Here is a 23710-nt window from a genome sequence, read left to right as displayed (position 1 = left end):
CTTTACAAGCATGGAATGTGAATGTTTTCCGTACATGCTTGTAAATTATAATAAAATTAATTTTGAAAAAAAAAATTAATTTAATAAAGAAATTAATTTAATAAAAAAAATTAATCTAAAAAAAAATTAATTTAATAAAAAAATTAATTTAGTAAATAATTGATTTAATAAAAAAATTAATTTAGTAAATAATTGATTTAAAAATATCTTAAATGAAATAAAAATTTTTTTTTACACAATAAAAAAAAAATTGACTATCCCAATTTTAACAAATTTTACAAATTTTAAAACAAATTTATAATTTTTTTAGAAAATTGTGATATTCAACTTTTTTTTTTAATTTTTCATTTTTTTATGTACTTTTCAAAAAAAAAAATATCAAAAAAAGATAAAATAGAAATTTTATCCAAAAACATAAGAGCCAAAATTTTTTCCAACTTTTGAAGGGAAAAAAGCTATCGAAATCTTTATTTTTTTCTTTTACGACATTTTTTATCATTAATGCGCCGTAAAAATAAGCAGAATAAAAAAAAAGTTAATTTTTCACCTAGATATGGCCAAAAATAAGGTGGACCCAACTTGTAAATAATTACTAAATTTTTGTCACTAATTTATTTACTAAATAAATTAAAAAAAATAATCAAGTGTCTAATAATTCCAGTATGAAAAACAAAAACTAATAATTGAAAATACTGTTGAATAAAATGCAATGTAAACAGCTTATTACAAGAAACGTCTTGCACAATTCATATAAGAACCAGTAATTACACCCGCATAGCAAAGAAACGTGTGATTTTTACAGGTATCACGCCCTCGGATATCGACAAATACTCGCGGATCGTCTTTCCCGTGTGTTTTGTCTGCTTTAATTTGATGTACTGGATAATATACCTGCACATCAGCGACGTTGTCGCGGACGACTTGGTGCTACTGGAGGAGGCCAAATAAACTAAGAAACGTTCATCTAAATGTTACATCGTTAAATCTCAGCGTGAAATCTCAACTCGATCGAGAGCTGAAGCATCGACACCACGGGATTTAATCGTTAAAATATATTTAAAAAATAAAATATTAAAAATACTAAAACCGTGCTGTGACTAATTACCGACTTTCAGGCACTGTGCGACACTCACTCGTCGCGTCGTCCAATCATCAAAAAAAAAAAAAAAAAAAAAAAAAAAAATATTAACTATTAATAAGCATTTTAAAGGATCCTTTTCACACAGGAGATGATTAATAATTATTTTATTTATTTGAAAAAAAAAAAAGAAAAAATTAAAAAAAATACGTGATGAATTAATTTAAAAAAAATGAATAAAAACACATGACCATTGCCGGTTACTCTGGCCGGCGTATCAAATGGTCTATGCTCAATGACTTTTTTTTCCTCGGGGAAAAAACGCAAACACGATCGCCGAAGTGACTTCATAGCCTACTAAATGGAGGATTTAAAAAAAAAATTAAACTAATAATTGAATTAACCTCGTAGGTTGTTTATTATTATTAAAACTATTAAAAATATGCTCATAAAAGAAGTATTAGACAAAATTAAACTATCTGTGAAATAAAAAAAAAAAAACGTAAATATTAAATAATAATGTGCAGAAGTCAAAATTTCTGCGATCGTTAAGCGCAATGAAGACTGAAGCATGTCGAGCCGTAATAATAAAGCATGGACGGAAATATATGAAACTGTTATATGAAAAATGTCAAGCAAAAATAAATAATAATAATACTAATAATAATAATAAATAATAATGATAATGATATAATGTATATGTTGAATAACGTGAAAAATAAATTGAAAATGCGAGGCGAGTGCGAAGACTTTGTTGTTACATTGCAAATGGTGTGTACAGTGCCGCGAAAGCCTTCAGAGACGAATATAAATATAAATATAAATACAAATATATATATAGATGTATTATATTAATATTAATATTAATATTACTGAGTATAAATATATAAATAAATAAATGTTACATATAGCTCGATTTAAGCTCGCTGTCGAGGGTAATCGCTAAATTAATTTTATAATTTTTTCTAAAATCGGTTTCGATGACGGTCAAGGTGATATAGTCTTTAGAATTAAAAAAAAATCTAAAAAGTACACGGAAAAAAGTAAACTGTTATAAATAACAGTCGACTTATAATAAGTAATGATCAACTGCTAAAAATTACTATTTCAAACAGTAAAATCGTGATTTTACTATTAAATTTATAATATTTACCATTTAAACGTTACAATTTGGTTCCATGATTTTTGATCCCCTGACAAAATATCCTCATGACAAAAAATCTCCGACAATTAATCCTAAATAGCCGGAGTTTTTGAATAAAATGATAAACCACAAAATATTAAAAATGAAATAGTTAATTTATTTAAACAATTTTTATCTTTTGTATCAATACATAAAATTGAGAACACTTACAACATTAGATAATATTAATTATGTAATATCATTTAATGACTAATACAATACTTATTACAAAACAAATCACAATTTAAATGAGAGAAAGTCAATGAATAAATAATCAAAGGCAATTAATATCGCAAATTATCGTGTTGCGCCCTTTTAACATGGTTTTTGTGTGTGTTTATTCGACATTAGACCAACACATACGTTTGTTACCGTGTTGTGCCCTTTTTAATAATTTTTTTTTTTTAATTTGTTTAATTTGTCCGGGGATATTTTTTTTTTTTGGGATATTTTGTCGGGGGATCAAGACGCCTGATACCTACAATTTACTCTTTACATGGAAGAAAATACTATTTCAAACAGTAATATTCGCTATGTAAATATTTAAAATGTTAAAGTATAATAATTAAAAATTCAGACTTTGATATTTATCATTTCGTACCTAAAAAATGATGTTATGATATGTAAATAGTATAAAATAAAGTTAGTAAATTTCTAATACAAGCAACGTCAATATTTACAAAGTAAAATGGTAAATTTTAAACGCAACGCTAAAAATCAAACTAAATATTGACTTGCTTGGACTGGTAAAATGTATATTTTAAAAGTATAATTTTTACTGTTTCAAATGATAAATTCTCCCAGAGTGAGACCCCCTTCTCTTTCATCTGAGTTCCCCTTCTCCTCACAATATGGACTATATATTGAAATGGCAATTTTTACTGTTTGAAACTGTAATTTTTTAAGATGAAAGAGTCGTTATTTACTATAGTGACAGCTACTAATCACTTATTTTGAATTTTAAATTATAAATTGTGGCTTTTGTACTTTCTACATTAAATTCTGTAATATTTATATTTTTGCTACCCCGATGTCCGCTTTACTGTTTGAAACTATAAAAATTAATCGGAATCCGAGTGAATATTACAGTTTACTTTTTTCCGTGTAAATTATGGTTTTAAACTCGTTTGTAAATCAACCATTACCTCTAAAATTTTCTAACTAATTCTAAATGTAATCACGGATATTACCCTTAACAGTGCGCTAATTTCGATACAGTATATAATTAAATAAAAATATATATAATATATAATATATACGATATACCTTTAAAAGCATTGCCAGTATATCTCTATAGTAACGTCGTGAAAGCAGTTATTAATAAATAACAAAACCAAAATAAATAATTAATAAATTTTTTCGGTATAAATACGTCAATTTAGCCACTGTAGTTTATTATTAAAATATAAGCATTCGATTATAAGCATAATCGTGGCTCAAAACTTGCTACTAAAATTTGTTTTTTAACCAATTATTATAAATATGAATAAATTGATTAATTAATTAATAAATAAATAGATAAACGATTTGATACGAGTGATTAAATATAATATAAATGGATACGCCAACGTTTATTCAGTGGAACTGCTATTAATTAATTGAAATAAATATTATTTAAGTGACAAGTGTTTTAATTTTTTTTACGTTTTTACTATTATGTTTAAAAAAAAACCAGTAATAATAATAATTGAAGGTTGATTGAACAATATGATTGTTATCGCGTAATATATGTAATTGTAATTAGTAATTAATTAGTGGAGCGGTTGTAATAATTGTTGATTATTACACATGTCTGTGTATGACTCGAGACTGACGAGAATGTTAATTGATGATTATTATTATTAATTAATTATAAATAGCATATTTATTGATTATTAATTATTGATAACAAATTTATAAATTATTATTATCATCAAATCGTTAATTTCATTTAATCAAGTAGGTTAATATATTTATAAAATTATAATTATCGATAAATCGGTTTGTAGATATAAATATATATAAAAATATAAATATATTAAATTAAAAAAAAAATACCTGGAATGTGAGCGTAAGATAATCGGCCCGGGAAATATTTAATTAATTTTTATTTATTAATTATTTCTATTGATTAAAATGATACTAAAGTTAGCCGACATTTTTAATTTTTTGATTTTTTTTTTAATAATTAAATTAGAACAAAAAAATTTTTTTTAAATTGCACTTACAGTTTTTGAAGTTTTTTACAAGTGAAATTGTTTTTTTTTTTATTTTTTTCTAATCATTTTTTCTTAAAAAAAAAAAATTCTAAAAATTTTTAAATGTCGGCTAAATTAATTTTCATTTGATTAAATTATTTTACGTGAAAAAAAAAATCTGTCACGAAGCAACGAAACTCGACGATATTTCCTACTATTTATATTCCTAAATATGTATAATATAATAACAAAATATATTTAATTAACGCCTTCCACCGGTAATCGATGCTTCGTGCAAAATATTTCCCGAGGCTAGGGATATGAAGGCTCCTCGGATTTTTTATTTTTAATATTTTTTTTTTTTATTTTCTGTTTTAGCTATCTCGTTTTTAAAGCCAGAAAATATAATAATTAAACATATTGAATTTAATTAAACAACGGTACAATGATAACAGCAATTGTACTTTTTTTTTTAATTTTTTTTTTGTCGACTTTGTCATATCAGCGGACGTTTCCTCTCTCAGTCACTCTCAGTCTTAATCTTTATCTCAAGCTCGGTAATTTTAGTATTTTTTGCACTCCCATCAGCGCGTTATTTTTTTTCTTTTTTTTTTTATTATTATTATTTAGAGTTAGTGCGAGGACGCTGGGATGTGGAAACTTGCCATTCAGGATATCGACCAGACACACCCTGGGTTCTTTGTCTATCTCGCTCCCGAGTACTCACTCACTCATTTTATGATCTCTATTTTCTCTTTCATATAACTCTCATACTATTCGCAAATACTGAGAGAAAGAGTTACGGTACAAGAATAAGATAAAAAAAAATAATAAAAAAAGCTGAGAGTGATTAGAGTAAACAAAAATAAAATTGTGAGTGATTTTTGTGCTTTTTCTTTGCCGATAAATTATTAATTAAATTCACTGGTTTTAATTATTTTATTTAAATTCCCTGCCTCGATTTTAGAATTAAAGGATCTCAAATTAATGATAATATTTATAAATAAATAATATTTAAAATAATAATAATAAACAATAGCAGCACGTGAAATATTTATCAACGAACAATATAAATATATAAATATATCCAATCCTCTCAACTTCCTCAAGCTTTTTTTTAATACTAAAAAAATTACCAAACAAAATCACGAATAATATTAATGAAATATAATAACTTTTTCTATTTACAAATCAATAGTTAAAATACTTAATAGTTATCGAATAATAAAATCGCATATAATAAATATATATAATAAATCTATTATTATTTAATTTTAACTGTTCATTTTTTGTTACTTTATTTAAATAATTAAATATTGACGATATAGACGTCCGTTTATAAAATATAAATAACTCGATATAACTGTAAAATAATTCATAAAATCAATAAAAAGCTCCAGAAATAAAAAAAAAATAATTTATTAAAATTCTTTAATAAATTATTTTTTATATTTGTATTATTTGTATAGTCAATCAGTAATATTCAGTATTGTTATAATTGTTATGAATCGTTGGAAAAAATTAACAGACGACGAATTATTATTATTATTTTTTTTATAAATTAAAAATAAATTTATAACAATAAATTTTTTTAATAATAATTATTTTTTTTTAATTCTTAATAATTAATAAAATTCATGGTCTGTTTTTTTTTTAGAGACAAAAACGATTCGATAGTTATATATACGTTATCTATTCGGAGTCTCTATGATGATAGTAAAAAAAGATGAGAATGATTAAAGATGTAATTTTAGTCGTTTATCGTTGTGATATATATTCTATAAATAGAATGCTTATGTTTTATGTTGAATAATAATTTTTAGTAAAATCGTGTGACGCGATAATAAAAAGTAGTAAATTTTCTTTTTAAAAATTACTCACCTCAGTTTAATTTTACAATGAAAGTAATTGATAAAAAAAATATAATTTATAATTATCGCGTCATACGAATCCGAGTGAGTCTTTGTCCTCAGGTAGGATTTGCGTTTCTGGGCACTTAATGCGTATATTAGATACTTAATTAATTAATTAAGACGTTAATAAGATAGGAATACGGAGGAATCCTTACTTACTTAAATAATAATAATAATTAATATAATAATAATGAAAATAAAAGTCAGCCCAGCTCGATTAAACACTCACCTTACTAATAAAAAAAAAAGTAACCATTACTAAATTTAAAAAATATTTAAAAATACAGTCACATCTTGTACATACAAGTTTTATACAGAGTATTATTATGCATTAAAAGTACTGTGAAATTAATATAATATATATAAATAATTAAATATTATACAATATGCAAATATGTAGTGCACATACGTGATTGTTCGCACATATTTAGATAAAACAACTTTAAATAGGAATGGTAATTAATATTAAAATAAATAAATAAATTGATTAATTGATAAAATTTAAATAAAATAAAATTTAATATAAACATATATAAATATAATATATATGTGCATGTATAAATAAAAAAAAAATGTCTAGAGAAAATGTTAGAAAGTGGGCTTTAGTAAAGCCGAGTAAACTGGAAGAGTGAATAATAATAATAAAAAATTAATAATAATAATTTTAAAAAATTATTAAATTACCCGGATTGTGAATGTGTTTATGCAGAGCTAAAATTAATTTTGGGGAATGTACAGCAATGTCTTTATCTGTTGATTACTGGAATTATTTTTAGTGAAAAATTTTTTATCGTTTTAAAGTAATTGATTGCCGGAAAAAATATTAAACATTTAAAAAAAAAATAAATAAAATAAAATAGAAAAAATATTGTAAGAGAAAAAAAGGATCCGACAAAGTGTATGATGTACCAGTTCAAATGACGTTAACGAAAACTGCCAACTTCATATTATTACACTTTTTAGTCAATCAGATGGACGGAAAAAAAAACTAATAAAATAAAAAAAAATATTAAAGGAAATGATAATGATACAAATGTGTGGTTGTAACAGACCCAAAATTTTTCTTAGGATAAACACATTTGCCGTTTGCACATAGAGTACTTGAATGATTTAATAAAACAATTAAATAATGAATAATTAATTAATTAATAAATTGATTGAGAGAATGAATGCGTGCAGTTTCATACTAAACAATTTATCATTAGACTAATAATTAAATTCGTTGGATCATTGTTTTATATATTGTTGTTTATAGAATGTATTTATGTATGTTGAGTTTATTTTATGTTAATTAATTATTAATTGATTATGAATTATAATTATGTTTACTGATTACGTTGATATAATATATGTCCACGTATTATGTTTTAATTCACGCGAAGAGAAAGTGAAATTATTGTAAAGTATAATAGTTAATTATAAAATATTTAATTAATAAAAAATATTAATTAATAAATATTTATCAATCGAAAGGATTTTATTTTAATAAATTAAATAAATTAAATGGCAAATATATCGAGTGGTATGTGTTTGGTTTTGAATATTTATATACGGTATATATTTGTCATTTTATTTATGCGACCTTTAAAATTATTTATTTAACTCGGTTATTTTGTCATTTGAATAATTATAATTAAATTATTTATTTTGTTGATAATTGATAAGTAGTAGACCATAAAAAAAGGACTTGAATAATTAAAATATACATTACAAATTATAAATATAAATAATTGCGCGGGAATAAATATTTAAAGTCGAATTTTTCCACGTAAATATAAATAAAAGTTTCTTTCGTCATTAAGACTCACTATTCTTGGTAAACCTTGCACCCTTTTAATTAACAAATTTATATAATTAATTACTTAAATTAAAAAAAAAAAAATATCGTAGTAGACTGATTAAAAAAAAAATAAATAAATAAATAAAAAAGTTAAATTGACACTACTGCGGTTATGATTTATGAAATGTGAGGAAAATTAATAAAAACCGGGACGAGAGAGAAAGAGCGAGAGAGAGAAAGGCTTAAAACGATTATAAGACATATGAATCGTTTTGAGAGTACCAAATTCTAAAAAAATGTATTTAATATTAATTGCATATTGTAGAATAAATAATGTAACGGTAAACAGAAATTAATAAACTACCTTTGAAATAAAAATGATGAAAGAAAATATACTGATTAGTAAATTAATTTGAACTAGCAACCTTGCAGTCATTATGTGACTGCCGTGACTTGTGAATAATAAATAAAAAAAATTTTGCTCTATTAAATAATGTATTTTGTTAGATTGCACTGTACTTATTTAACTATTGACGTTTTTAAAGATATAAGCTCATCCCGATGTTACACTCATCAAGAGCTTTCATTTGAGTACCCACATGCATGTTGATATATTTTTCATATATACATATATAATATATATAAATATATGAAAAATTGATGTGGGTACTCAAATGAAAGGTCTCGATGAGTATAATTTCGGAGTGAGCTTATATCTTTAAAAATGTCAATAGTTCACAAGATACAAGGTCATTTTTTAATTATTGATATTTTTAAAAATATAAGCTCATCTCGATGTTACACTCATCAAGAGCTTTCATTTGAGTACCCACATGCATTTTGATATATTTTTCATATATATAATATATATAAATATATGAAAAATTGATGTGGGTACTCAAATGAAAGGTCTCGATGAGTGTAATGTCGGGATGAGCTTATATTTTTAAAAATGTCAGTAGTTAACAAGATAAAAGGTCATTTCTTAATCATTAATATTTTCAAAGAAATAAGATCATCTCGATGTTATTCTCATCAAGAACTTACATTTGAGTATCCACATGCATTTTTGATATATTTTTCATATATACATATATATATATATAATATATATAAAAATTTATGAAAAAATGATGTGGGTACTCAAATGAAAGGTCTCGATGAGTGTAATGTCGGAGTGAGCTTATATCTTTAAAAATGTCAATAGTTCTCAAGATACAAGGTCATTTTTTAACTATTGATGTTTTTAAAGATTTAAGCTCATCTCGAAGTTACACTCATCAAGAGCTTTCATTTGAGTACCCACATGCATTTTTTATATATTTTTCATATATACAGGTATATAATATATATAAATTTATGAAAAAATGTTGTGGGTACTCAAATGAAAGGTCTCGATTAGTGTAATGTCGGAGTGAGCTTATGTCTTTAAAAATGTCAATAGTTCTCAAGATACAAGGTCATTTCTTAATTATATACCTAGAGATAGAGCATTTTCGAAATTTCACAAAAAAAATCCGATGACTATGCTGAACACAAAATTTTTCTTATTCTCTTTATAGGTGATTCTCTGTAAGGATGTTTTTTGCTGTCCCAGGCATTTTTTTATTATAAAAATTGTTATTTTGTTACTAAAAAAAATTTATTACGATAGTAAAAAAACATTTCTATTTGGAGCATTGAAAACTAAAATGGAATAAATTTTAGTTTTTTTGCTATAAATTTGTAAACCACCGAAATTTCAGTATCCTGGGCTGTCCCAGTCCCAAAATTAAAACTTTAAGATTAAATTTTAAGTTATTCGTCAATAATATATAATTTGATCTATAATGTTTATAAATTTAATTAGTTAACTAACAATCTTCTTCAATAAAAAGTACCGAAAGTTAATTTGTTTCATTAAATTCATTAAACCAAAGTTTGTTCCAGGTATTTTAAGATTAGTCACCTGCCAGAAGTACAAAGCCAAAAAAAAAAAAATCTATCGTGTTATTTTACTTTTTGTAAGGTTTATAAGGATCTAACTAGCCGTAAGTTAATAACCATAGGGCTGTTAGCGCTTTATCGGCATTTTATTTAGTGTCAAAGCACCGTTTGTACTGAAAATATGTGTCTGGGCCACTTCAAAACTCAGTCCCCTGGCAGCTATTTTTGTTTATAATTTATTTATAAAATTGGATCCATAAGTCTTAATATCATTCTAATTAATGTAAACATTCATTGAGAACTTGAAAAGTTGAATGCATTGAAATAGTTTGCTTGATTTTTCTCAATTTAATAAAAAAAATCAGTCCCCTGGCAGTCAGTCCCCTGTCATGTTATATGGCAAAAGATACACAAATATCGAAAAAGCAAAAATTAATTCGGCTGTTTATTTATTATAATTAAGCTGATAGTTTTGTAGCCCTTGTTAATTTTTTTTCTAATAAAATCAAAAATAATTTGGTCGGACAATTTTGTACAGATTTAAGAAGTCCTTACAGAGAATCACCCTTATAATATAGATTCATTCCTTTCCTCAAATTTAAAAATAAACTAATTTAATAATTAAACAATAGTTATTGAAAATAATTAACTGTCACATAATATTACAATGGTAATTAAAAAATTTTATCAAGCTTTGATAAATAATTCAGCTGACGTATATTTTTTTAATTATTAATTAATTAATTTTGTTAAATATCATTTTTTAATTAAGAATAAAAATTTTGAATTACTCACTTGAATCATCTGCTTGAATTTCTTACTTTCCTCAGTCGACATCTTGTCATTGTCATCTACCTGTAACATTAAATGATCCTAAATTAATTCAATTTATCCCTCACTAGCAATTTAAAACTTAAATTATAATAAATATTAACTTACCACAACACTTATTTGATAGTTGTGACAGTTATTCATCATCAAGATTTTCAACGTCTTCAGTTCAACGTACTTTTAGCGGGAGATCTCCGTGACGACTGCGCAGTTTGGCTCCTACGCAGTTACTACAGCCAGGATCTAGCTTGCCGGTTTGGCTTTTCTCTTCATCACAAGATGGCGCCACTAGTCACGCATTCTTGCTGAATCACATAAAGTTCCATAACATTAAAATTAGCAGTCACTCAACAATGTTTTAATTTTATATAAACAAATTTGTTTTGAAAAATTATTTTTAAAAAAATTGCAATTTTTAACTTATTTTTTTTTGGCCATAATTTACTTGTTAAAAAAATTCTAAAAATTTTTAAATTTCTGCTAAATTAATTTTAATTAAGTTCCTTGTATAATTTCTTTAAATAAAAAAAAAGCTGTCATAATTAAAATTAATTCTATTGCTAATTATTGATTTAATTTAAACATTAATTTCATTATTAACTAAATGTAATAATTATTTTTAAATATTTTTATTATAATTTTGCAATATGATTTTTTTAACCAGGAATTTTTATAATAATAAAGTTAGCCGACATTTTTGATTTTTCTATTTTGCTTAATTTATTAAATTATTATAACTAAAAAAATATTTTTAAAAAATTGCACTTAAAGTTTTTTAAGTTTTTAACAAATGAAAAAATTTTTTTTTATTTTTTTTTTTGTAATAATTCTTTAATAAAAAAAATCATAAAAATTTTTAAATGTCGGCTAACTTTATTTTTAATGACATTAAAGTTAACAGTCACTGGAGAATTTTTCAATTTTTTTTAACAAAAAAATTTGCCCCAAAAAATTATTTTAAAAAAATTGCATTTTTAATTTTTCAAAATTTCTACATGTCAATTTTTTTTATATTTTTTTTTTTGCTATAATTTATTTGTTAAAAAAAAATTCTAAAAATTATTAAATATCTGCTAAATTTATCATCATTTATTTTTATGGAATTTTTTTCAACAGTCATTTGCAAAAATTGAGTCTTTTAATTTAAAAATACATGCGCGCTTTTTTTTCTTTTTAATGATTAAAAACTTACATTTTTATTGATAATAATCCGCTAAAAAAATTATTAAACAATAATTTACTATTAATCATATCAATATCTTAAAATTGAATTTCGCTTTAGCAGCCATGACGCAGATGCGTCTTTCCTTTGGCGGGACCTCGGAGTGACTGCGCAGTTACTGCAGCCAGTACCTAGTTTGCCGGTTTATTTATTTTTGCTGCCGCTAGATGACGCCACTAGTTCTACTTTCTTTCTGAATCAACAATAATAATAACAAATATCATTACACATTATTGATTTTATTTAATATTCAAATATTCAATTGCATTATTGAATAAATGTATTATACTTTACATAATTAATACTGTACATAATTATACTTTTGCAATGTATGATTTTTTTAGCAAAGATCCACTTTTAGCGATCATTCGAGAACATGGAGACGATTTCGGTCAATATATATATGTATGTTGATATTTATAACATTTTGATAGAATGTACTAGAGATTTTTATTGTTATTTTTTGTAAAAACAATTAAATGAATGATTTTTTTTAGATTATCCAAAAAATAATATTTCTAAATCTAAAAATGATATTTTTATTTTCTGACATTTTAGTTTTAATTTATAAATTTTTGTTTTATTTCAGTGCTTCGACGTTCTAATGAGTTCTTTAATCAATACCTAAGTATAATTAGTATAATTATTTTAATTACTTTTTATTTAAATTAGAAATATTAAAAAATTAAACTAGCCGACATTTAAAAATTATTTTATTGGAAAATAATTTATAAAAAATTTTTACAAATAGAAAGTTTTAAAACTTATATATAAGTGCAATTTTTTAAAAATATTTTTTTAGTTCTAATCAATAAAAAAAATCAAAAATTGTATTATTTTTATAAAAAAATTCATAAATTAATAAATTATAAAAAAAAAGTACCAAGTAAGAATTTTTAAAAAATTATTTTTATAAATATTTAAAAATTAATAAAATAATTTAAAAAATAATCAATTAATTCCTTTATAAAAATTTTGTCATTTGTTTATTATAATACCGGCAAATTCTGGACGTTTCTCGAATTTTCTCAGCCGAAACTCGTGCTTCCGCTTGTGGAAATAAATACTAAAGTCAGTTGTAATTTTTATTCTGCCTAACTTCAAGTCTTAAAAAATAAATAATTTATTTTTATAAACATCTGAAAAAAATACTAAAAATCTTATTATTAATTTAAAAAATTATTCACGCATAAATTTTATTTATTTTTAGTAAAAAAAATTATTAACAAGACGGTAATTCGATAGAAAGTTCTCGAACGAGTGACCGAGTTCCTGTGAAACGTCTAGAATATTCGGCAAGTCTATATAAACGGCCGCACATTGCGCACACCGCACATTTGAAAAAAAACACAAAACGATACCGTTCAAAGCGAGCGCGAGAGTTTTTCTCTCAACTTAATAACCTTAAGTTACATTAATTAATTAAATAAAATCTATCAAGTGATTCAAGTATTTTTCCTATTGAGTGTTATAATTAAATTTATTCAAAACGACGATCCTACAAGAGTTGAACGATCTTAAAATATCTGAAGAGGTTAAAACAAAAGACAAGATGCCTGAACAGGACACGACTATGGCTGCTGACGGTGGTGAAGCCGAGACTTTTGCCTTCCAAGCTGAAATTGCTCAGTTGATGAGCTTGATCATCAACACTTTCTATTCCAACAAAGAAATTTTCCTTCGTGAATTGATCTCCAACTCATCTGATGTAAGTTTTTTATTTTTAATTCATTAAAATTATTTAATTAACTATCAGCAGTTTTGCACGACTCGGAAAATTTTTTTTATGTGTGTGATTGATTTTTTAATTATTATGTGTCTTACAGGCTCTTGACAAAATTCGCTATGAATCTCTCACTGATCCATCGAAACTCGACAGCTGCAAGGAATTATTTATCAAGATCATTCCCAACAAAAATGACCGCACTCTCACCATCATTGACAGGTAATTTTCTTCTATTTTTTATTATTCGTGTATGAAAATTAAGTTAGCCGACATTTAAAAATTGAAAAAATTTTTTTTATTAAAAAAATTGTAACAAAAAAATTTTTTTTTTTTTATTTTATTTTTGAAAAAACTTTAAGAACTCTATAAGTGCAATTTTGAAAAAAATATTCATTAGTTCTAATTTAATTTATAAAAAATAATTCTAGTTTTAATAAATGAATCTTAATTCTAATTTAATAATTAAAAAAAAAAAAAAAAAAAAAAATTCAAAAATGTCGGCCAGCTTCAGTATCATTAATCGTGTTACGTAAAAAAAAATTCTCGATTTTTTTAATTAATTATTTAAGATTGTTGCATTAATTTAAAATATTTTATCAATATTTTTCGAATTTTTTTTTTTTTTAATTTGCCAAAATTTTATTTTTGTTTGATAATTTATTCAAAGATTTTTGTAATTTTACTCTGAATATTATTTAATCGAGAATTTTTTTTAATTTTATTTCAATAAAATAATTTTTGCAATTTATTAAACTCAATCAATTAAATTCTCAATTTTTTTTACGTATTTAAATTATTATATAATAAATTCTAACAACTTGAATTTCAAAATTTCATTATTTATCTAATTTTTTTTTTTTCTTTTTGATAAATCATTTTCTTACGCGAGTTATTGAATGTTTTTTATTTTCTTTAAAGAAAATAAAAATTAATATAAAGGCTATTTAAACAAAATTCCTAATAAAATTTATTTTGCAATTTATCAAACTTAAACAATTAAACTCAATTTTTTTTTTACGTATTAAAATTATTTTAAATAAATTCTAAGTATTTAAATTTCAAAATTAAATTATTTAAATATCTTTAAATTTTATTTTAAATAAGTCATCTTTTTACTCGAGGTATTGAATTTTTTTTTTTTTAAAATAAAAAATTTAGTTGATATAAAGGTTATTTAAATAAAATTTCTAATAAAATTTATTCTGTAATTTAAGAGCGGTTGATAGTTGATTTTCAAACGAGTTTTGCTCATAAATAAGATAAAATTTTGAAAAAAACGCTTCGCTCTTCGATAGATAATTAAATTATCTATCGAAGAGCGAAGCGCTTTTTTAGAAAATTTTCATTTATTTATGCATAAAATGCGTTTTAAGATTCCATAAGCTGTACAAGTATGACAGAGATACTTTCGTTTGTCCAATAGAGGGCGAGAGAGAGAGAAAAAATGTAAACCCTTCTTAATAAACTCAAACAATTAAACTCAATTTTTTTTTTTTTACATATTAAAATTGTTTTACAATAAATTTTCATCACTTAAAATTTTTGGTGATTAAATAATTAAATTTTAAAATTTATTTGACAAATTATTTTTTTTTTTACGTGAGACATGGAGAATTTTTTTTATTAAAAATATATTTCTAATTAATATAAAACATTTAAACAAAATTACTAATAAAATTTACAATCATTGCAGTGGTATCGGTATGACAAAATCCGACCTAGTCAACAACTTGGGAACAATCGCTAAATCCGGAACAAAAGCCTTCATGGAAGCCTTGCAAGCTGGCGCAGACATCTCAATGATCGGTCAATTCGGTGTTGGTTTCTACTCAGCTTACCTGGTAGCCGACAAAGTATCCGTAGTGTCAAAGCACAACGACGACGAGCAGTACTTATGGGAATCAGCCGCAGGTGGTTCATTTACCATCCGCCTAGACCACGGTGAGCCATTGGGTCGCGGTACCAAAATAATTCTCCACATCAAAGAAGACCAAGCCGAGTACTTAGAAGAGTCCAAGATCAAGGAAGTAGTAAAGAAACACTCCCAATTCATCGGCTACCCAATTAAACTCTTAGTCGAGAAAGAGCGTGAGAAAGAAATCAGCGACGACGAGGCAGAAGAAGAAGTAAAGGCAGTGAAAGACGCTGACGAGAATGAGGACGACAAGCCCAAGATCGAGGACGTCGGCGAGGACGAGGAAGAAGACAAAGAAGACAAGGACAAAAAGAAGAAAAAGAAGACTATCAAAGAAAAATACACTGAGGACGAAGAGCTGAACAAGACCAAGCCACTGTGGACCCGCAATTCAGATGACATCACCCAGGAAGAGTACGGCGAGTTCTACAAGAGCTTGACTAACGATTGGGAAGACCACCTAGCTGTTAAACACTTCTCTGTAGAAGGTCAGCTTGAGTTCCGTGCTCTTCTGTTCGCTCCACGACGCGCTGCGTTTGATTTGTTCGAGAACAAGAAGCGCAAGAATAATATTAAGCTCTACGTAAGACGAGTCTTCATTATGGACAACTGCGAGGAGATTATTCCCGATTACTTGAACTTCATGCGCGGTATTGTCGACAGCGAGGATCTTCCTTTGAACATCTCCCGTGAAATGCTTCAGCAAAACAAGATCCTGAAGGTAATCCGCAAGAACTTGGTGAAGAAATGTCTGGAGTTGTTTGAAGAACTTACCGAAGATGCTGAGAATTACAAGAAATTCTATGAACAATTCTCCAAGAATTTGAAGCTGGGTATTCATGAGGATTCTACTAATCGCAAGAAGCTCTCCGAGCTTCTGAGGTTCCACACTTCTTCAACTGGCGAAGAAATGTGCGCCTTGAAGGACTACGTTGGCAGAATGAAGGAAAACCAGAAGCACATTTATTTCATCACTGGAGAAAGCCGGGAGCAAGTAGCTCACAGTTCCTTCGTTGAGCGAGTCCTTAAGGCTGGATTTGAAGTTATTTACATGACTGAGCCCATTGATGAGTACGTAGTCCAGCAACTGAAGGAGTTTGATGGAAAACAGCTGGTCTCTGTTACCAAAGAAGGTCTGGAGCTTCCGTTGTCGGATGAAGAGAAGAAGAAGATGGAGGAAGACAAGACCAAGTTTGAGAATCTTTGCAAGACTGTTAAAGACATCCTGGATAAGAAGGTTGAGAAGGTTGTTGTGTCTAACAGATTGGTGGACTCTCCTTGCTGTATTGTTACTTCGCAGTACGGTTGGACTGCAAACATGGAGAGGATCATGAAGGCCCAGGCGTTGAGGGACTCCTCGACGATGGGCTACATGGCTGCGAAAAAACACCTTGAAATTAATCCAGATCATCCTATTATGGAGAACTTGAGGCAGAAGATTGAAGCTGACAAACATGACAAGTCCGTCAAGGACTTGGTCATGCTTCTCTTTGAGACCGCTCTAATGTCCTCCGGGTTTGCATTAGAAGACCCACAAGTTCATGCGGCGAGGATTTACAGGATGATCAAGCTTGGTCTGGGATTGGATGATGATGACGCTCCGATGGAGGAGATCACTAGTGCTGAAGAAACTCCAGCGATTGCGGAAGTCAACGATGATGAAGCCTCCAGGATGGAAGAGGTTGATTAAGTTTGTTGAAATGTTTTTTTATGGTTATTTATTATTATTTTTCCAAAGACTTTAAGTCACCAAGACTGCAAATTTATTGAGTATTATCACAGCAGAGCTTTGAGAACAAATATCTCAATTCAGGGTGGTTTTTTTTTTAATATGACTCATTTTTCATTCAACGTGACGAGATAAGTTGTAAGTTTCATTCCATTGCCATTATTAATGTAATATAACTTATTTAATAATTAAGAAACTGTATAAATCGACGTTGGTTGTTAAATAAATGTGAGAGTAGTTGATATTTAAAAAAAATTGTTTTTATTTTTATTTTAGAACCTTTATATAATTATTTTAACAAAATTTCAAGTTTAATTTTTTTTTTTTTTTTAGTTTAATTAATGAAAATTAATTTAGTAGATATTTAATAATTTTTAGATCAAATAAATTATGGCAAAAGAAAAGACGTAGAAATTTTTAAAGATTACAAATACAATTTTTTAAAAATAATTTCTTAGAATTAATTTAATTTTCAAATAAAATCAAGAATTGGCCAAGCTAACTTTAATGTCATTTTAAATTAATATTTAATGAAATTTAAAAATTTATAATTATAAATTAAAATTTATATTAATGATATTAAAGTTAGCTTTTACTTGACAAATTTTTGATTTAACAATTGAATTAATTTTAAAAAATTATATTATTTGTTAACAAATAAATTGTATGTTCTAAAAATTATTAAATATCTGATGAAAGTTAAGTTAGCCGACATTTAAAAATCTTAAGAACTTTTTTTTATTAAAAAAATTATTGCAAAATAATAAAAAAAATTTTCATTTATAAAAAACTTAAAAAACTCTAAGTGCAATTTTTAAAAAATGTTTTTTTAGTTCTAATTTAATAATTAAAAAAAAATCAAAAAATTCAAAACGTCGGCTAACTTTAGTGTTATAAATATCTGCTAAATTAATTTTTAAAAATTTAAAAAATTTAGTTAGAAAAAATTAATTTCAATAAATTAAAAAATTTTAGTTAAAAAAATTTAATTTTAATAAATTTAAAAATTTTCGTTAGAAAAAATTAATTTAAATTTTTGCGCCAAAAGATAATGGCCGAAAAAATCTAACCAGCCAATGAGAAGAGTAGTGTTACCATGACTACAGTGACGTCAGCACTTTCAAGGACAAAAGCAATTGCAGCTTGTTGCTTGTTGCTCAACGTTCGTTGTCACTTGCTTGTCGTTACATCGCGAATAAAACTGCGTCATACTTAAAACTCATTAATTAATAACAAAAACTTAGTGATAATTTTTACAATTGTGTTGAATTGATTAAAATCTTTCTAAATAATTATTTAAATTTCTAATTCGTCTCAAATTGCAATAAATTTTTAACAATCAACAGTACAAAAGTTTAACCTTAAAACAGTTCAACTGTGTTTAAATTTAAATTTTAAAATTACAGTGCGTATTTTTTTTTCTTTATTAAAAAGTGATTATAAAATCAAATTAATGTTGAAAAATAATTAATTTTTTCATTAAAAAATTCAAGTTAAAAAATTATTTTGAAACTAATTTTATTTATGAATCAAAGATGGCGCCTCGGTCGGGCAAAATGTCTTTTCCCGCGTCTTTGTCCGGATGATTTGCAAATTTTTATAAATTTTAATTTAATTAACAAGTTTTTAATTAAAATTAATTGTTTATCATAATTTAAAATTTTTTTTTATAAATAATAAAATAAAAAATAATTAACTAAATCCGTGAAATTGTCAAGAAACGTCAAAAAAATAATATCAACGCTTCTAGAAGGTGTTGTATGACACGTTCCGTTCCTGGTTTCTCGTAACTAAATCATCAACTGGTGAGTAATTTATACAATAAACAATTATTTCATCATACAATTAAAGTCAGTGAATTTTTTGACATTGTTTTATTATAATACTAGTTAGCCGACAATTTTAATTTTTTTATTGTTTTTTTTCATTTATTAAATTATAACTTTGTAGCTATAACAATGTAGTTTTTTAAATTTCTTACAAAATAATTTTTTTTTTAATATTTTTGTAATAATTTTTTTAATACAAAAAAATTCTAAAAATTTTTAAATGCCGGCTAACTTGATTTTCAATGTTTTATTGATAATTAATGACACTAAAGTTAGCAGATGTCTAAAAATTTTTTAATTTTTTTTATTAATTAAATTACAACTAAAAAGATATTTATAAAAAATTGCACTTCAAGTTTTTTACATGTGAAAAATTTTTTTTTAATTGTTTAATTGAAATTTTTCAACAAAAAATTTATAAAAATTAAAAAATGTCGGCTAACTTAATTTTCATTGATAATTAATTAATTATTGAAAATAAAAAAACAAAATGAGCCAGCAAAAAATAAGCTTGTACTTAAAACAGCAGATGGCGCCAAAATGGCGTTGGAAAAGTAAAAAAATGCAGGCGTCGATAATCAGGATTTTATTTCATTTTATTATTATAAAACAATATTTATTAATAACGATTGAATGATCGTTCTACGAAGCATTTATCATAATAATAAGCTAAATAAGAAAAGGTAGCGCTTATATTAAATATAAACGAGATAATTTATGTTTATATGATAAACAATAATTTATGAGTTATTAATTCAATTTATGGCATTAATAATCCCATATATTAAATATTCTGTTGGGTGTTATTTATTTTCACTTATCAATCTTATCGCACTCGTTTCGCTATAAATAAATACACGAAAGGTACCGATGGTGATTTAAATAGAGCCAATAAATAATAATAACAATAAAAATTAAATTAACCATATAAATAAGGTGAGTAAGACCGAAAGAAATAAAGAGAATTATTATAATCAATGTTGTTATACTTTAATAATTGTATTTTATTTTTTTTTTTTTTTTTTTTTTTTTTTTAATATTGCGTTGAGTAAATGAGATAAGACAAGATTTAATCCTTGACGATAAGTCAAGCAGCTGTCTGGTCTCTATTTATTTATCTATTGAGTTCCTGTTTCTCATCGACGAGAGTAAAAGTAACTAAACGGGACGTCCCTGAAAACCGAAAGTACTAGTTGTGTTTTATTATACAGGCCAGGTGATAGTTGGTTTGTCGAGAATTTAGTTTTGTACATTCGAGGTATCAGTACTCACTATTTATGCTCCAACATTTATGTATGTATGTATGGATGTATATTCCCAACACATACTCTTATACTCAAACTTAAGCCACTAAACAAGATAGAGAACGAGACTCTAACAAATGTCTTTGTAAGTGGCTTAGAAATATTAAATAGAATAGAAAAAAAAAAAAAAAAAAAACTCCCGTTAGTTATAAATGTCCGTCACCTGCGAGGTCGTCTCCAAAAACTCTAAAATATCCCTAATAAATGACACTGAAGTTAGCAGGCGTCTAACAAATTTTTGATTTTTTTTATTAATTAAATTACAACTAAAAAGATGTTTTTAAAAAATTGCACTTATAGTTTTTCAAGTTTTTTACATGTGAAATTTTTTTAAATGAACTTTTTTTAATAAAAAATTTCTAAAAACTTTAAAACGTCGGCTAACTTCATTTTCATCCTTAATAATTATTTTAAATAAGAATAAATTATTAATTATAATTATTAAAATCAAAGGAAGTATTAAAAAAAAAAAGAATTTTTTTTTTATTAATTAAATTACAACTAAAAAAATGTTTCTAAAAAATTGCACTTGTAGTTTTTTAAGTTTTTTACATGTGAATTTTTTTTTAATTGTTTAATTGAAATTTTTTCAATAAAAAATTTCTGAAAATTTTTGATTTTTTTTATAGATTAAATTACAACTAAAAAAATGTTTCTAAAAAATTGCACTTGTAGTTTTTTAAGTTTTTTACATGTGAATTTTTTTTTTTTATTGTTTAATTGAAATTCTATCTATAAAAAATTTCTAAAAATTTTGAAATGTAGACTAACTTCATTTTCATTAATAAATGACATACTGAAGTATGAAAACTAAATTAGCTGAAATCTTAAAATTTTTATAATTTGTTTTATTGAAAAATTATTTAAAAAAAAATTAAAAGAAAAAATTTCACACAGAAAGTTTGAGAAACTACAAGTGTAATTTTTTAAAAATATTGTTTTAGACTTAATTTAATTAATAAAATAAATCAAAAATTGTTGAATGTCGGCTAACTTTAATATCATCACTGAAGTTAGCAGGCATTTAAAAATTTTTGATTTTTTTTATTAATTAAATTCCAACTAAAAAAATATTTTTAAAAAATTGCACTTATAGTTTTTCAACTTTTTTACATGTGAAATTTTTTTTTTAATTGAAATTTTTTCATAAAAAAATTTCTAAAAACTTTGAAATGTCGGCTAACTTAATTTTCATCCCTAATAATTATTTGAAATAAAACTAAATTATTAATTAATATAATTATTAAAACTGAAGTAAGCTTAAAAAAAATAATTTCTTTAAAAAAAGTTATTTGGAAGTAAATAAAAAGCAATGCACGATTTAATCTCCAAAAAATATGAATAGTAAAAAAAGATATCCCAAGTAAAGTATAGTGAGAAGGTTTTTTTCTTTATATTCTTCATACTTATATTTTTTTTTATTTCAGAGTGTTGGCACCGCGGCCATTTTGATTTTGCGTGATGTCACGACGTGGCCTACTTTAGGCCACTCCACGTGCACGGGTCATCGCCCTCAAGCTCTAGTCTCTATCCCACTCACAACACATTTGGTTCCCCTTAACGTCTTTGTTCTCTTCTCTCTTTCTCTTGCATACTACAAAACCCATACATACATATATAAAATAGTCTATGTATTTATATTACATAGGCCTCTTTATTTCATTTGGTTTCTTTCAACACGGACAACACCACCAATACCAACTACACGGTTAAAACTCTGCTAGGCGTTTAATTCTTGTAGCATGCTTTCAACAAAATCTCTTTCTATTCCCTGCAGCTATCTATAAATAATACATCCAACTTAATATAACCTAACATACGCCGCTAAATATTTAATAATTTAGTATTGACCACTAAAATAATTGCATCTCACTAAAATTGTGTCGTTAAACTTTTTAAGGTCTAAATTGCCCATAAAGCAGTCTACTATCGCCGTGTCATAAATATAATCATCAGCTAGCTTATCATCCGGATTGTCATTAGCTTCGGCTTTGACTGATTAGTTTTAGTTCATTGAAAGAAAAAATAAATTATGTCTCAGTCGTTTTATTGTTTCATTGCCTCTAAATATATTTTTTAAGTTAAGTGAACAATTACAGTAATGAGTAATGACAATCAGCGTTATCTTTACGGAAAAATATCTCTAATTGTCAAAAGTATTAAATATATACTTAGTTTAATCTGTAAAATTAAATCGAATTCCAGTTTACGATAATAGTATCAAAGAATGATTCACTGTTGACTTTTATAAATAATTTCAATTGAGATGCAAGTTAAATAATTTTATTACTTTAAAAATAAAACAAAACCAGAGCATAACAGGATGGAGATTTATGAAAGTCGAGTAGATGATTTTAAAATGAATTTTATTGGACCGCGGGCTACTGCGGACAAAAATACAAAAGAAAAATGAATTATTTTGGTAGTGGGGTACCAACCAGTAGTGGATAGAAATGGATCGATACAAGGTTTGATCTAGTAACCTAGATCCCGGCGGGTTCACTACATAGACTGCACCAGCACCAGCCAGCCTCGATAGATCCATTCCCTCGTGTCGACCCAGAAAACCCACCCTTCGGGCATCGGGGGCGAGTACTTCTTCACCCCTCATTGACCCACATTACACGTCTTACATTACTAAATTATTTTTTAAACTTCACCCCCGTTCTCTTGTTACTACTCAGCCCGGCAGCGCTTCTTTTCATATTCTCGCTTAAAAAGCACACTTGGTATCTTCATCAATACTTGATGATTTTTAGCCTTTTAATTAAGCCAGCTTGTCGAACATGATCAAAAGAAATTTTTTCTATTATATTTATTTATAATAATAACAAGCTTGCACAGAAAAAAAAATTTGTTGACTGGAGAACAAAATTCTTGGCTCAAGAAAATTTTCGGCTGCCTGAAGGAAGACCGAGGTTGTGTTGGCCGAAGTAAAAATTTTTCGAGAAATTCTATTCTTGGTGGAAGTCATTTTTTCTTAATTCAAATTATCATAAATAAGGTAAAAGCCCCAATAGATGATCACGTACCAGTATATGATCACTCCATGTATTTGTATATCTATATTCACAAATATAGATATACAAATACATGG

The 23710-nt window shown here is 25.6% G+C and overlaps 2 protein-coding genes and 1 long non-coding RNA gene across 19 annotated transcripts in view; 2 read left to right on the top strand and 1 right to left on the bottom strand.

Moving 5' to 3' along the window:
• The window catches only part of LOC123266811 (gamma-aminobutyric acid receptor subunit beta), a 162689-nt gene extending 161006 nt beyond the window's left edge, over positions 1-1683 (top strand). For 9 of the 17 annotated variants that reach the window (XM_044731237.1, XM_044731233.1, XM_044731231.1 and 6 more), the window contains exon 10: positions 779-1683. In XM_044731237.1, the coding sequence (XP_044587172.1) occupies positions 779-948 (170 nt within the window). In that variant the 3' untranslated portion in view covers positions 949-1683. The remainder of the gene's footprint in view (positions 1-778) is intronic. The other 8 variants (XM_044731243.1, XM_044731241.1, XM_044731246.1 and 5 more) reach the window with 1 other exon arrangement.
• The window catches only part of LOC123266814, a 74450-nt gene extending 63261 nt beyond the window's left edge, over positions 1-11189 (bottom strand). Inside the window, exons 1-2 of the long non-coding RNA XR_006509864.1 lie at positions 10997-11189; positions 10853-10912 (exon numbers count right to left, since the gene is read on the bottom strand). This is a non-coding gene — a long non-coding RNA (uncharacterized LOC123266814). The remainder of the gene's footprint in view (positions 1-10852; positions 10913-10996) is intronic.
• Positions 11190-13437: 2248 nt separating this feature from the next.
• LOC123266661 (heat shock protein 83-like) lies at positions 13438-17735 on the top strand. Its single transcript, XM_044731008.1, has 3 exons — positions 13438-13818; positions 13937-14055; positions 15530-17735. The coding sequence occupies exons 1-3, from the start codon at positions 13663-13665 to the stop codon at positions 17439-17441; spliced, it is 2187 nt and encodes a 728-aa protein (XP_044586943.1). The 5' UTR covers positions 13438-13662; the 3' UTR covers positions 17442-17735.
• Positions 17736-23710: the final 5975 nt, after the last annotated feature.

Source organism: Cotesia glomerata, linkage group LG6, assembly GCF_020080835.1.
Source record: "Cotesia glomerata isolate CgM1 linkage group LG6, MPM_Cglom_v2.3, whole genome shotgun sequence".
Taxonomy (NCBI): Eukaryota; Metazoa; Arthropoda; class Insecta; order Hymenoptera; family Braconidae; genus Cotesia; species Cotesia glomerata.
This window is presented reverse-complemented; position numbering and strand designations above follow the sequence as displayed.

What these genes read in the sequence shown, in the direction of transcription:
- LOC123266661 (XM_044731008.1), top strand. Translation starts at nt 13,663, where the DNA reads ATGCCTGAACAGGACACGACTATGGCTGCTGACGGTGGTGAAGCCGAG. An exon ending in TGATCTCCAACTCATCTGAT is followed by an intron (nt 13,819 to 13,936) that starts GTAAGTTTTTTA and finishes TGTGTCTTACAG; the next exon opens with GCTCTTGACAAAATTCGCTA. An exon ending in ACTCTCACCATCATTGACAG is followed by an intron (nt 14,056 to 15,529) that starts GTAATTTTCTTC and finishes CAATCATTGCAG; the next exon opens with TGGTATCGGTATGACAAAAT.